This window comes from Pomacea canaliculata, linkage group LG13 (assembly GCF_003073045.1).
Source record: "Pomacea canaliculata isolate SZHN2017 linkage group LG13, ASM307304v1, whole genome shotgun sequence".
Lineage (NCBI taxonomy): Eukaryota > Metazoa > Mollusca > Gastropoda > Architaenioglossa > Ampullariidae > Pomacea > Pomacea canaliculata.
The window spans coordinates 7,929,834-7,945,105 of NC_037602.1; the positions used below are offsets into that span (position 1 = coordinate 7,929,834).

The window sequence follows — 15,272 nt, forward strand, 5'->3', positions numbered from 1 at the left end:
TGGTTTTCAACGACACTCACCACATCACTTCAAACTGAGATAATTTTCTCAAGACATGTAACATTTTATTGTGACACACCATGATCATAAAAACTCTTCTCTAAATATTCACAGTGTAGTAACCATGAAGATTTTACATTTGGCTGTTAACTCTTTAGAAAAAAAGGTTTGTCGGTCAAGCCACTAGAACTTTGCTCTGTAGTACTGTGACACAGCGGGAAATGGCGTCCTTTTCTTGGTCAGAGGCAGAAACGAAGGACCATGTACCCAGCAAGAGTTTAGCATGTCCTGTCTCAGAGCAAGCAAAATTCTAAAAGTATGGGTACGTTTGCCTCTCAGGTAATAGACGATAGACTTAGACTTAGACCGACTTCTGTAACATATATATAATTATAAGAATTGTATTTCAGCGTATTACCAGTGTGGATGCGAGCTCGATGAACTACCTACACGAAGGTGTGTGTATAGGCGAGCGCGCACACACACACACACAAGCACGCTTTGGACTTCTCATAGCAGAAAACTGTGTAAGATGAACAAAGAGATAGAAATACAGTGTCCCTGTCACATACGGCGGTATAAGAAGTCCTGTCTGCATGGCGCTTCAATTCAATGTTTTATGAGGACAGACACGACTGACGGCAAAAAAGAAAAGTAAAAAAAGGTAACTCTCTTACCTGGTTTCGGCGGGCGGGAACAGAAGACTACGTCTGTTGTGATTGTTTTGTCACCACGGATCTCTAATGACGCTGGTCAGGGAAATCTGGAGACCAGGTATCACGTCCAGTACTTTCTTATGGAACTTCTTCAGGTTGAACTTGCTCTCTGCCAGATTCAACAGTCACATTAACACCTTAAAGGACTAGTGGGGAAATTTGTCTTCAAATTACTAGATTAACTACTCGGAGTGTGATGGTGGTGGAAGCAACAGGTGTTTTACAGCGAGCGAGCAAATCTAAATCACGGCAAAGTGGCCGGCCCTGTAAACAGGTGCCGCATGCAGAGAAACAACAGTACACCTGAGACGAAATCTGAACCCAGGACAGCCAATCTTGACTGTATTAGTGACAGGCGGTAACCGTTGCTCCACCTAACCGTCCTGAAAGTTCAATGCGAAATATTTTTGTTTGGTCGGGCGTGCGATAGATAGAGATACGGAGGATAGAGCGAACAATACATTTTGCCACGGATTGTTGCCAAGCAGGGACTTGACTGGAATCTACAGGGGAAGAAGAGAGTTGGGAGACCAAAGCAGACTTGGAAAAGAACAGTAGAGAGCGAGGCAAAAGACGTGGGAACCACATGGGCCCAACTGAGGGGGGCTGCCGAAATCGGCTGGTGCTGATGCAAGAAAGTGCTGAAAAAAACTGCGGATTTTGAAATATAGAACACTGGAGAAAACATACCGTGTCTTACCTAGTGTTTAGTGCATAACGCTGTAGCTGTAGAGTATCTTACTATTTGTTAATGTAACTATAATACCGTATTCCATCTCTGCAATCTGTCTCAAATCCTGCAGCTTGGATTGTCCCATGAGGGCCGCAGTTGCCTCCCCAGGCAAGCTGATGGCGCTGTCGAGCACTTGAGCCAGAAACTCTTCAGGAAAGCTGTTGTGATCGTACAGGTAGGAAGCCGCTGTACTACGTGACCACCTACACAACACGTGGTGCCGACGTTTAGATAACGTGAACATCAAAATGCCTTGCCCTTCGACAAAATGCATTTCCCCAAGAACAAAGCAAACGAGAGTGCATGCGCATAAGCATTCTAACGTGAAGCTCCCAGCTCATGCATTCAGGTCACAGGTCGATTCGATCATTTGCCAAGTTGACCATAAGACGATTCTACTACATCTATGATCAATTCGACATAGAATATAAAGGAACTTTTCTGTAGTTTCTTTTATTTATCTAGAGATTTTTTTTTTAAATTTTCTCCTTATCTCTGCAGATAAAAAAATGTAATTATTGTTTTTGGTGTGCGATTATCTTCTCTCTTCCACTGTGTGTGTCTTAGGGGGTGAGTGGATTTAATGATGCTGATCTTTCTCGCTGATGATTAACTTGACTATAGCCACTTCCATTAAATGTCATTGAGTCAACCTTTGGCTGTGGTCGAGTCGACTTGGTAAAAGTAGTAAATGGTCGAAATGATTTTTGAAATTTTTGATTTTTGAAATGATTTTTTTTTCGAAATTTGACCGCAGCTTTCTGGATCTGAACGTTGACAAAACGGAGGAGATGGCCTTTGGAAGAGCCTACGAAGGAAGAGATGGCACAACCCCTCTCTCCCCACCACTCCAAATCAAGGGACAGCAGGTGCAGAGGGCTGCTGTGTTTAGGTACCTTGGTACAGTGATCGACGGAAAGCTCTCATTTAGTGATCACGTGAACCAAGTGTACAAAAAGGCCCAGCAACGGCTGTACCTTCTGAGGAGACTTCGCAGCTTCGACGTCAGCTCTGGGGTGCTGGAGACTGTGTACAGGTCTCTTGTTGAGAGCATCCTCTCATTCAACATCGCTGCCTGGTATGGTCATCTACTAGTCAAAGACAAGGCAAGGCTGGCCAGAATCATCCACCAGGCAAATAAAATTATTGGTCAAGCACAGCTGCCACTTTCTGACTTGTACCTTCATGCAGTCAGAAGGATGGCACATAACATCATTTCGGACCTGAAACACCCTCTCCACACTAGCTTCCAGCTGTTGCCCTCAGGCAGGCGCTATAAGGTCCCACGCATAAGGAAAGCTGCCTACAGAGGTCCTTCGTGCCAGCAGCCATCACCATCCTAAATAAAGGCACAAGGACTCAGGAGGAATCAAACAGAGACTGAAGAAGAGTGAGTGCTGACATCTATTGTCAGCCATCACCTCGTGTGTCATTCTTGTCAATGACATTTTCTGGACGCAGCCGCGGTAAAGTTGAAGAAAAATGAACAATTAGCAAAATAAACAACTGATCAATGCGTACGTGTCATCTACGGTGTCACCGATCACCGCAACTAAAAAATATATCCATGGTATTCATATTGCCATGGCATAGCGTCGCACGAACTGTTTCATCCTACACTTTGTGCGAGTTTGTTGCCTGTCTCGCGGTAAGTCGCTGCGATCTGCGCGGTTCGGACACGATAGGGACTCATTTCTGGTACTGTCATCTGACACCACAGACACTGTTACTTCTGGCACCACAGGCATGTCACAAGAGTTTCTGTGGTGATGGTTTGGAAGAGTAGCATACCACCCTGGCGTTTCCTCTTCACTGTCGTCATCCTGAAGGTATGGCGCCTCCCGCAGTTGAATGTCCTTTATCTTGGAGTATACCAAATGATCGTCTAGGTACACAAGAAGGACTGAAATTAAACAGTTCGGCATGGTGGTCTGCATTAACCTCTGGAAAGTGGCTGGTGTGGACGTCAGACCCATTGGCATCCTGGAACGGGCGTGTTGCCAGCGGCCCTAGCCAGTCCTTTTGTTGACAATGTCTTCTCAAGATGAGCTTCATGCACGGCTGCCTGTACTGCCTGCGCCACATCTTCGGTAGAGTCCATTATCTGATCAAGGACGTTCTTCCCTAGTAGAAGCGACACGCGCCTCCTGCGCTCACTTGTGACCACATCGACCAGGTCCTTGACCACCAGGATAGGAACGTCCTCAGACGCTGGCCGTAAACATGTCCACCACCGCCACTCCTGAGTTTGTTTTAGCTGTAAGTCCTGTATGTGCCCTCGTGCCCATCGTCAGTGACCGTCGTTACCTCACTGCCGGTGTCGAGCAACGCCCATCACTCAACTGCCATAAATGACAACCTCCGCGCGTCGGACACTTTCCAGTCAGGCCAGCTACACTTTATTTCCCTGTCATCCTGTTACGGATGACGGGGGCAGTCACTTTCCCTGACCGGTCGGGCTGCAGTCCTCCGAGATGGTGTCAATCGCCGCCACTTCGACGCTCTGCGCGCCTTCTACCTCGCCTGCTTAAATTCTGGAGCTTCGCGGCGTATTCGTCGACCACCTCATCACGTTGCTGTGGCACTGATGTCGACATCCTTCCGTTCGCCGTACGCCTCCACTAGGACACCAAGATCTTTCTCGGCGTATCTCTTGCGTCATGCGGAAGCATCAACACTCGACGTCTGGCAGGTCCCTCCAGCGAGCTCAAGATGTAACCACGAGCCGCATTCTGACACATCGGGTTTATGGCGAGAGCTCACTCGACCTCTGTTTTCAATCTCGTCGACACTCGTTGGTCCACCGGCAAACTACTGAAAGCGGACTAACTAGTATGCTCGTAGAGCCTCTGCCCACCCAACGGATAGCATCATGGTCCTCTCTATGTACTAATCTTCTGTCGTGGGCTTCTGCCCGTGATGAACAAATGTTTCTTTTTGTTCAGCAGTGCTTTTAGGCCCTTGGTCACCCAAGGTTTGTTGTTAGGATAAACATACACTGCCTTGATGGACTGGTGCAATCAACACTATTTTACTCCTCACTTTTACTCCTAACTGTTTGTTAAATGTCTGTATGGGTATGTGAGCAAAGACAAATTTCTGTCCTCCTGGGCAGACAATAAAGTCTGTTTTGATTTGATTTTGATTTTGAATCGACCGGTCCCTCCTTCTCCCTCCACATTTCTTAGAATTTACTCTTTTTTTTTTTTTTTTTTTTTGGCGGTCGGACACACGGACAATGAGGATATGCGCAAAGGCGATACGTTACATACACCGTGCAAAGTATTACTGCCTGCTTCGTCACTACAGCTACTACTTTTAAATGTATTTTCTTCGTCTTTTTTGGCACGAGAGCTCATCCAGTCTCCTGAACAATCGAAACGTTTCCATAGCACGTTATGGAAACCTTGTTAACATATTTCGTGACCTATGTTCAAACCAGGGGGACCCGAGCGGTATTTTATCTAGTTAAGAACGAAACTGGGGTCAACTGTGATCGCTGATTCTTCTGAACCAAGCTCAGACCGGGAAAGAGAGTTTGCGCACGACGGCGCTCGGCTGGTCACGTGACTTACTTCTTCCAGTGGATGCCCACGTCGACGGCGGCGGCTGTAGCACGCAACATCCTTTCGGCGTAAAAAGCCAGACTGCCGACCAACATCGAAGACATAATTTTACTGGCCGCAATTATTGAGTATTATTTCTCAAACTATTTCAGTCTTAGCTATTCCACACACAGCGGAAATCATTTCCGTCCTATTAAACATGCAGCACTTGATTCGAAAAGTAGCGAATTCGACTATAATTAAGTTGGCTTTAACTGCTTGGTTTTATGCAGACTGCTTTTTAAAATGCCTCTCATCATGCTTACTGAAGTATTTACATCAAAACCTCATGCCAACAAGAAACTTTCACTAAATGTTGTGACTCAAGGAACATCTTTTTGCTTGTGTGAGATCATGCTAATCAGACTTCCAGTTTCGTTGTTATTACGAAGGTAAAGGTACATCGACTCTTATAAATATATACCCAGAGTATAATCACTTCTACTATATTTTCGCTAAATTTTTCATGCATGTTGTTAAAATATTATTATAGAATTTAACAAATTATTTCCTGTCTTTGGGGCGAGTCATTGTCATAAATATTGCGATTCAACGACACGAAAATGTTAGCATTATAACTCCCTAGTCTCACTCTTTCTTCCTATTTTACCACACACACACATAAACAGGTAAATAAGTACATTCCTCCGCATAATTATTTCACTCACCGATTCAATTTAGACCTTTGTAACCCCATCTCCAGGCTGAGAGCTTCAGCATAGGCGCCCCAGCCCTGCACGGTACCCGCAGACACCTTAGCTCAGACGATTCTCTTACCATTCCGAAGACACTACCACCCGAAACCCTCGTACTAAATCTGATATGCAATTTGTCTTTTGTTATGTACCCCCTCTCTCTCTTTTCCCTCAGTGTTATATCCCTTTAACAGACGTGCAAATGCCTATGATACATTTCATGATAATGTTATTTAATGATGTGATATGATGCATATGATAATCTATTCATAAATTTTTTGAGTGATTTTAACGGCGCTAGGAAGATGTAGTTCCTGATTCCAAATTCATGACAATATCCAGTCATGAATGTAGGTAGTACATGCTGCTGCTCCTAAAAGTTAATATCATGATTAATTAAACCTCCCTCATGACACAGTGACAGTAAAGTGGGCCAGAGTCAAGTCTCTGTGTGTGATACAGGGCTGTATGCACGCATGTGTGTATGTAAAAGTGTGTATTTATTACTTTCTTTGGTCGTTGAGTTGGATGGTTATTTGACTGATTACAAACTTGCATGTAAAGATTTAGACATAAAAATCATTCATAATATGTTTTCACGCCTATGCTCGTATCGTGGGCATTCATTTTACTGACTGATCAACTGCCACATTTAAAAGTCGTTATCTTTATAGATTCTAACTACAACTTTAAGTGGAATCTTTGACTGCTCTTCTTGCTGGATGACAAAGAAAACGATTTACCCAATGAAAAGCTGGAAACGGAGTCTGAGGAATTGTAGGTACGGCACCTCTTTTTAAAACGGGCCACTTCAGATACTCCGGAACGTCGGTCCGATTTAGTAAGGTAGCAAACTGCAGAACATAAAAACGTGCATAACATTCCTGCTGGCAGAGATGAGAGAGAATAAAGCTACCGATGAAATGCTACAGTAAGATAAAGCCAGCTTCAGAAACAGTAAAGACTGAATCAAAACCTTGCGTTGCGTTTGAAGATCCACCGTGAGAGGCAGGCATGTCCATTCTCCTCCTGCTCATCATATCATCATGTTCATCGTCGTCGTCGTCGACGACATTATCATTGGTGATGCACGAGCAAATATGTCAGATTACATAAGAAAGAGAACATGAAAACCTCATGCAAGTGGAAGCTAGCAGACGTTGTAAGAGTTCTCACCCGAAAGTGCTCGCCAGGTATTCCGTATCTCATTGCCATCGGAAGTAGCCTGTGTCTGAACCTGCGGAGCAATACAGATCGTCTTCTGCCTGTCTTGACTGATAACAATAGCTATAAATCCTGACAACTATGGCTATAATAGACTGATACGGTTATAATGTCTTTCTAACGATTTATAATAGCATGAACACTGTGGCAGATTATGTGATAACCGATCTGTGAATACCAGATAATCATTTCAAAACACACCGATCACTTTGTACTTTAGCCTGATGACTATGATACTCAGTCCGAAAATTAAAATATATATGAAAACTTGGTAGATATCGAAAGTGTGATAATTGTAGTAATCGCTCCTTTTCCTTAAATATATATTCATAACGCGGTTTACACTCACGCATTTCGGGGGTTGATGTACAGCGTGCCTCTGTCGTAGAAGGTTCGATCCCACCAGTGCTTCAGTAACACAATTCTGCAATCGTAGGAAATAATTGTGAATTATCAGGCTCATTTATAGTTCAAAGCCTTAGATTCACACAGTGAAAAGCTGGCCTCAGCAAACTGATATGAGATGGGCTCATCATTTGAAGAGATTCAGAAGCCAGGTCTTCAGTATGACTAATTTCATCTTTACCTGAAGGACTTCAATATTTGTTAAATATCGTCAGTGTTATGACTACAACCTTGGGAAGTGGACAAAGACATTTTCCCAAATCAAGGCAATCCTGTGTTTTGCTGCTTGCTTTTTCTTCTTTGTATTTCACTAAAAGTTCGACTCACTTCGGGTTAGGCGGTAGCTCTACGTCCATCACTTTCGACAGTTTTGGCTTGATTACTTCATTGAGAAGTCGGTGCATTTCTGTAACGATCTCACCCTGAAAGCATGCAAAAGAATATCAATCCGTGGCAAAATGTATTGTTCGCTCTATCCTCCGTATCTCTATCTATCGCACGCCCGTCCCCATTGACATTTTAGCTTGAAGACTTACATCAAACTTCCATAACGAATAAAACAAACTAAACTGTGTGAATACGTCAGGATCATAAATCCATATACATTTTGTAAATATGCAGAAATATTAGACTTGCTTCCTCTTGTACATTATTATCGGTAAAGGTTTAGAATTTTTTTTAAAATCATGATTTTTGTCTTAACCGATCACTCTCGCTCGTAAAGATCACACACACACACTCTTTAATATCGGCGTACGATCACAGACAAACGTTACAACAGTAAGCTGCACAACGAGCGACATACCGTGGAGATTGGGGTAACTTCTCTCTTCAGTTTTTGAAAATATGTCGTCATCTCATAGTCGAAGAAATCAGCTTCCATCATCTATAACCGGAAACAAAAATATTCAGCTGTTTCCAATGTCTAAGGATTTTAATGAATGTGATTAATCCTTCCCCCCTTTATGTCCCTTCACCTCACAACACTTAGCAATTAAGTTCGTTCTTTTTTATCTACTGCCACATAGCAAAAATAAGATTCCTTCCTAGTTGTCTCATGAATCCCTGCACTTCTTTGTATAATACTGGCTGTCAACAAATAACCAAGGCTCTTACATATGAAAGTTACTGAATTTCCCAGCAACAAAAGCAAAATTGTTTGTGAACAGATTAGTACAACCTAACCTCTTCTACCGCCTCTGATATCTTCAACACCTCCCACTCGGCATGATCCATGATTCTGTCAGGGTCTGGACTTGGTTCTCCAAGGTACCACTCGAGACAGGCGATGTAAAACTCTTTGCCATCCGGTAGGGATACTACACTAGGGGACGGCCGTAGATTCTTCCAGTAAACCTATAGCGAAGACATGATATTAGTTGTACTCAAGAGGTTCAGGCTAATTTGTCATGTTTCACTCATCCTGTCATCCTACAGATTTTAAGGGGTGTAACTACGGAGAATTGATTATTCTTGTTGTTGTTGTTGTTGTTGTTGTTGTTGTTGTTGTTGTTGTTGTTGTTGTTGTTGTTGTTGTTGTATGGATGATGGATGGTGGTGGTGGTGGTGGTAGTGGGGGTGGTGCTGCTGCTGCTGGTGGATGATTTTGATGGGTGAATGGATGATGATGACGATGACTATTCAGCTACTTCAAGTCGATGTCTTGATCTACACAAGTCGAGACTGTGACCATGTATCAAAGCGATGACTTACGTGCTTCAAGAAAGACTTCATGGCGCTCATCTGATATCCCAGGGCTCGCCGAGCTTTGGGTAGTATTTTTGTCACAGGGTATCTGAAACCAACCACAACAAAGGATTTCACAGAGGCCTAATGGACTGAGGATAAGCAGTCTGTCCCACTTTAAGAAGAAAAAAAAAGGGGGGGGGGGCTACATGAGGAGCCAGATACAAAGAAAAGCAAAGGAAGTAAGGAAGAGGGCTTTTGTAAGCGGCATATATTCCAGAAAGGAGTAGTAGGCAGAAAAAGAACACAAAAAAGAACAAAAAAAAAAAAATAGAAAAAGCAAGAAGATAAAACAGTCCAGGAAATAGCAGAGGGTTCCAACGATATTTTGCATGACAGGTACTATGTACTGCCCGACAATGGACTAAAGAGTTGTGGGATAATCTCTTGTATCTTACCTCTCCAACGGATGAACGAGCAAGTTGTCGTAAAAACCATCAGGAGATGAACCGTCATATGCCCTCAGGAGAGACTTTATCTTATAAATCTCCGCCGGCGTCATAAGCTCATCGAAGATTTTTGGCAACAGGTACTGATGACAACATCTTTCTTTAGTCTCTCATTCTCCCTCTCTCAGGCACACACACACAATCTCCCTCTCCTCCTCCTCCCTTCGCTTTACTATACACCAGTGTCAGTGCAATAACAAAAAAACATGTAAATTTTATCTTTTGTTTAAATTTGCAAGCCTAATACATTGTAATTGTTACACATCCATCAACAAAATATCTATCAAATATACATAGTATCACCTTCACTTGAAAAGAACTTTACAGTATACTTAACATAAATTTCAAGTAAAAAAATTTTTTTACAAATTGTAGGCAAGATAAGCTTGAGCTGAAGTTGCCCAAGATTTGATACTTTTCTGCCGTCTGTGTGTTGATATTCTGTTTATATCATGTCAGTTTTTACCGGTAAAACGCCATACAAACTATAGATAACATTTAATATTTACAACATCAGGTTTTTCCAAACACTTGAACTTACATAAGTGTGTGTGTTTTACATAGAGTACTAATAATACACCCACATATACACTTACTTTTAATTCTCTCATTGGCTCGTTTATTCCCGCATCTTGTTTCACAGACACTTCATAGTTATGTTTCTTGAATATGTAAGCAAGCCCCTAGAGTATTTTATACACATTTAGCCTCCTACAAAAATGCTGCACAAGAATATGAATGTACTTACAATAGAATAGAGACTAGTTGCAATTTTTCTTTTCATGGCATGCTTCAAGGTGTAGGTTACGTTTAATACCTGGCAAAAATTTAAATATGACAAAAAATTATTGCAGTTATTTAGCGTGTCTCGTTATCATCATATGTTTTTTTTTTTCATTCGTTACTTCTCTTTGTTATTTCTCTGCATTTTCTTTCGTTTATTAGGTCGTGGAACCTCATTAACATAATAATAGCAATCCCCCCCCCAAAAAAAAAAAAAATAGAAAAACAAAATGTTACATGGAAACAAGATGATATTTACCTTATATATGTTATTATATGCACGAGCAAAGCGGCGCACACACACATCTTTCTCTCACACAAACGCATAGAGAGGGAGAGCGAGATCGCTAAAGTGTGTGTGAGAGAGAGAGAGACCAATAAGAATCCTCAACAAATATTTGTCAGATTTCCCCTGATGTCTGATGCCACAACCTTTATAGCAGCTGGACTTGTATGTAGTATGTAGAGCCATGAGCAGTCATCAACTGCTCACATAGACTTAATCGTTCGTACGAAAAGTGTTTTCGCCTCGAGGCGATTTCGCACTATGAAGTGGAGGAAAAGGGTGATAGGATAGCCTCGGCCAACGAGTACACGTGTACGTGTGTATATATATATAGTAATAATCTATAGGGGACCTGGAGAGCTGAGAAGTTAGAGAACTGACATCTGAACCCGGAGGCGCATCGGTTTAACGGTTGTCAACACCACTATGGCGCAGCGAACTTTCCCAGTCAATCCAGCTGTCGGGAATGAGTATCTGAGTCCGTAGATAACGAGGTAGGCCGGAGAGGAAGAAGAAATGGGCACCGCCCTCACACACACACAAAAAAAACAAAAACAAAAAACTGGACTCCAGAAAAGTGCAATCTTTCATACCTCACTCCCCAAGAACAGAAAATTTTTTTAGAAACGCACTCTACCTTTCTCACTTTTCGCATGCGTAGATATGGCTAATAAATACATGCACACATTATGTACATACCATGCTTTGGAGAAGATTAAAGGTCAGAATTATGGTATGGTTGGTCCACTTAGTCCAGTGGCGCTGCATCTTATGAAGAACGTAATGCATATCGTGAAGAAAGAAACCCTCGTAATTGCTCAGCCTTGTGATACCTACAAAACTGTATGTTTACACACACACACGCATGTAATGCAGTAATGGCGAAGACATTCCACTAGCTAGTATTAATTTAAAAATCAGGCATAAAGACACCCTGCTGGCTACTGGCTTTCTTTCTACATTCCCGCCAACAATTCTTCAATATTAGTCATACAGTCGCATGTGTACATATCCGCTAACTACTGGCTTTACTTTAGCGCCAATAATACCGGACATCCCCACTAACTTTTGGCTTTCCTTTTAAAATCAGAAGTACAAGTATATTCTGGCATCGCTGCTAATGGCTTTTCTTGACGTTCAGTAGTCAAGCCCTATGCCGACATCCCAGCTAACTATTATTTTTCCATAAAAATAATTAAAAAGTAACAGGCATAGGTGGAAATCCCCACTAAATATTAGCCTTCCTTAAAAATAAGTCGTACATGTGTGAGTATAAATCCATCAGTTGATTAGTTCTTTAGACTTTGTCGTAGTTACTGGCGTAAGATAAAAACGCTGTGTAAGTGCGAAAGCTAGCCAAACTGCCAAACGCAGAGGCTGACACAGACAGGAAGCCAGCCAGACAGACAGATAGACAGTAAGGAAAGGGCAGCTGTGCACGTACTATTTCCACTTCTCCATGTTCTCAATGTAAGTCGTCAGGATGTAGTGCAAGGTAAGGTAACGAACTTGAAGTTTGGGGCTGAGGACAGATTTGTTTGCCGACAGCAGTGCCTTCAGGAACATGAGCATCGTGGCCTGCGGGTAAACAGCATTTACACCTGTCATTCCAATGAACTGCTACTGTTCGCATAAAATTGTCGTTCCAACAGGCTGACAATGGACATCATTTACAATGTCATTCCAATAGGCTTTCGTCTGTTCATACAATGTACACCTATCATTTTTGACGAGGCTGATAACAGATTGTTCTCACCTGTCATTTTAATATTCTGAGAGTGTAAAGCACTTTTACATGTCCCGCTCATGCCTTTAACCCTCTCAACCCTCACCTAACCTGCACGTGGCATTTCAACAAGCTGTGACGAGAAACAGGAGCTGAGGCCTGTTAATCAAAACAGCCTTGCGTGTGTTTACTAGGCTGCGTGTTCACTTCATTTATTCAAATGAGCTTTCTCCAAAAACACAAATACCTGGCTATAATTTTATCTTGCTGCGTGTCGTCGATGGGTTTGCCATACTTTTATCGTTAAATAAGACATCGCAATGAACAACCGTTCACACAACCGTTACAAAGGCTCCGATTTGGGAATTGATGAGTGAGTGAGACGGGAATGGGGTGGGTGTTTTACACCGAGCCAGCAACTGAGGCAAAACGGCCAGCCCTGTAACCAGTCTACATGTAGAGAAAGAACAGCGTATCTGAAACGAAATCTGAACCCAGGACAACCAATCCTCACAGTAATAGTGACAGGCGCTAACCGTTGCGCCACCGGACCGCCCTGAGTGAGTGAGAGCTCGAGTGAGTAAGAGTGTATAAAATGTAATAGAGACATTATTTTGGAGTGTTGCCAACTATTATTGTATCTCCGACTTCTTTTATGTATATGCTTAAAATATGTATGTACTGCCAGTTGACACTTACCTTTCTGCATTCAATAACTTCAAAACCCCAGTCATACAAAGTTGGTGGGTCGGGGGAAGACATGTTTGGAAATGAGTCCGGAAAATGGATGAGGATGAACCTGTAGAACTCTTTCTCAATTAACGTCAGTTTTTGCTCATCCGTATAATTTCCTTCCTTAAATGGGTCCTCTACGTCCCCTTCCTTCAAGAACGCCCATTTCCAAATGTAGCCAGGACAGTTCCTGACTGTAAACATTTTATCAAAAACAAAACATTTAGCGTTTTGCAAGCATGCTTTGTCTTTCGTAACCACCCAAAACATGTCTGGCTCCAGTCTGGGTCTCAGCGTAGCGATCACGGCTGTCTGGGCATTCCTGACCGACTGGGTGTCGTCTGGGCATGGGGTGTAAGGTTAACTCGTGAACATGCATTTGAGCAAAATTAACAGATATCTGTGTATTGTTGGTTGTGAGTATAGTTCTTCAAACCATGGCCGGACTCACTCGCGCTGTGCTTTCGAATGATTATTCGCCAAAACAAGCTCAGACACTCTTGCCCGCTTCAACACCCATGCATGCGTGGTTGGTTAGTAATGCCCAGGCATTCACAATTGTCATATCTTGGCTTGCTTACTGAGGCAGCCGGAAATAACGCAGAACACTTTGGCATCGCACCATCTTCTTTTCAAATTATGTGCCGAAGCAGTTTGTTTACCTTTGTCAATCAATGGGGAAACTAAGCGGTTTCCACAAAACGAACTGTGCTAAAGATGCTATTGTAGGTGAAGGATCATTGTCTAATTCTTTTTTATGACATAATTCAGAACCTCAGCACCTATCAGTTATGGTTATTACTGATTAGACATGTTTTTCTATCTTCGATTTGTCCGGTTTGTTTTTGACTTTTTGTTTTTTCGACGATGACTAGTAAACCAAATCCACTCATTGATTTCAACAACGATTACAAGTGAGAACAAATAAAGTATCTTACCAATTTCACAATGTTTTCCAGTGAATATGGGGTCATTGCATACGCAATGAGTAAAGTTCTGTGCATAAGCGCTATTTAGGTCTCTTCCCGATTGGCAGTAGCCACCATTTCTGCATATGGAGCGGGGCAAGCAGCGGTCGTAGACATCTGTAAGAGGAGGTGATTGTAATGACAGTCTGACGAGACCGAAACGGGAAAAGGTGTGTCTGTCAAAACAAGGCTGTATTCAACCCGAAATAACCTAAATCTTATTACAGTGAGAAAGGACGATAATTTCGTAGATGGCCCCAGGGCGATGATAATGATGATGATGATGTCTTAGCATACTCGACAGCAGCCATACTAACCAGCATTTCTTTCGTCGTTCATTAAGTCCTCTATCGGCGTCTCTTCTCTCCTGTACCTCTTAAGATTGAGAGTAGAGGTTAATGTTACCATCGCAAGAGCGATTAACAACAATGGTGTCAACCCATCCATCTGAAATGAAAAAAATCTACTCCTCACCGATCCAAGCGAAATATTAATCCGTGCCAGTTGTTAACGCTGCTGTTGTCAACGGAACAAAATATTTTTCCTTTATTTGTACTTCTACGCTAATATATTCTTAATTTTACCTTGGATGTAAGTTAACATTCTAGTTTTCGCCATCACTATCGTTTAAAAATATTTTTGAATCTTTAAATCCGGTAAGGTCGCAGACAATAATTATTAATTAACCTGTTTACTCCATTATTACAAGATCAACGATTAATCTAATTTCGTTTAAAACAGAATAAAAAAAATAAAGTTCTCACCTGCAGGAAAGTATTGACTGCTGTTCGATACGTTCTGAGCAAGTAGATAAGTGTCGTTCATGACGATCGAACTTTCTAGAGATCGTTCCAGACTAGCGCCGTTTAATCTTTTATCCTGTCAAGAGGGCGTCATATATCTCTCTACACGATTGCTAAAATCTGACTTATGACGAGAAAATGTGTCTAACCCTTCCCTCCTCACCCTAACTTTTAAAAGATGAAGTTCAAGAGAGATATGTCACTTTGTACTGACTTCGACATCGGCATCCATGGCGGTGTGAATGTTACTGTGTGCGAATAAATGCAGCTGTCTGAAACATGAATCTGTTTAGTCGACATAGGTTATGGTATTGTTTAGTACTTTCATAATGAGATTGCCCCGAATTGTCTTCGGGGATAAATAAAAAGTTGCCTTAAATATACTTTCAATTGTGGAATGA

The 15,272-nt window shown here is 42.2% G+C and overlaps 1 protein-coding gene across 5 annotated transcripts; it reads right to left on the reverse strand.

Moving 5' to 3' along the window:
- Positions 1-43: 43 nt before the first annotated feature.
- On the reverse strand, positions 44-15,075 carry LOC112554660. 5 transcript variants are annotated; one of them, XM_025222588.1, is made up of 20 exons: positions 14,833-15,075; positions 14,386-14,515; positions 14,039-14,185; positions 13,068-13,294; positions 12,087-12,220; positions 11,342-11,483; positions 10,170-10,256; positions 9,523-9,656; positions 9,092-9,173; positions 8,564-8,734; positions 8,184-8,264; positions 7,706-7,800; positions 7,323-7,397; positions 6,926-6,986; positions 6,493-6,603; positions 5,723-5,787; positions 5,025-5,096; positions 1,483-1,652; positions 678-825; positions 44-288 (listed from the first exon to the last, which is right to left on the reverse strand). In XM_025222588.1, exons 2-19 carry the CDS (start codon positions 14,513-14,515, stop codon positions 728-730), a joined length of 2,082 nt encoding a protein of 693 aa, XP_025078373.1. In that variant the 5' UTR covers positions 14,833-15,075; the 3' UTR covers positions 44-288; positions 678-727. The 5 variants fall into 5 exon arrangements, with proteins under 5 accessions (XP_025078373.1, XP_025078375.1, XP_025078376.1 ...); XM_025222590.1 differs by having other exon boundaries at positions 44-292; XM_025222591.1 differs by lacking the exon at positions 10,170-10,256 and adding an exon at positions 10,322-10,390 and having other exon boundaries at positions 14,833-15,074.
- Positions 15,076-15,272: the final 197 nt, after the last annotated feature.

What these genes read in the sequence shown, in the direction of transcription:
- LOC112554660 (XM_025222588.1), bottom strand. Translation starts at nt 14,515, where the DNA reads ATGGATGGGTTGACACCATTGTTGTTAATCGCTCTTGCGATGGTAACA. An exon ending in AAGTTATTGAATGCAGAAAG is followed by an intron (nt 12,221 to 13,067) that starts GTAAGTGTCAAC and finishes GTTTACCCGCAG; the next exon opens with GCCACGATGCTCATGTTCCT. An exon ending in GAGCTACCGCCTAACCCGAA is followed by an intron (nt 7,398 to 7,705) that starts GTGAGTCGAACT and finishes CTACGATTGCAG; the next exon opens with AATTGTGTTACTGAAGCACT.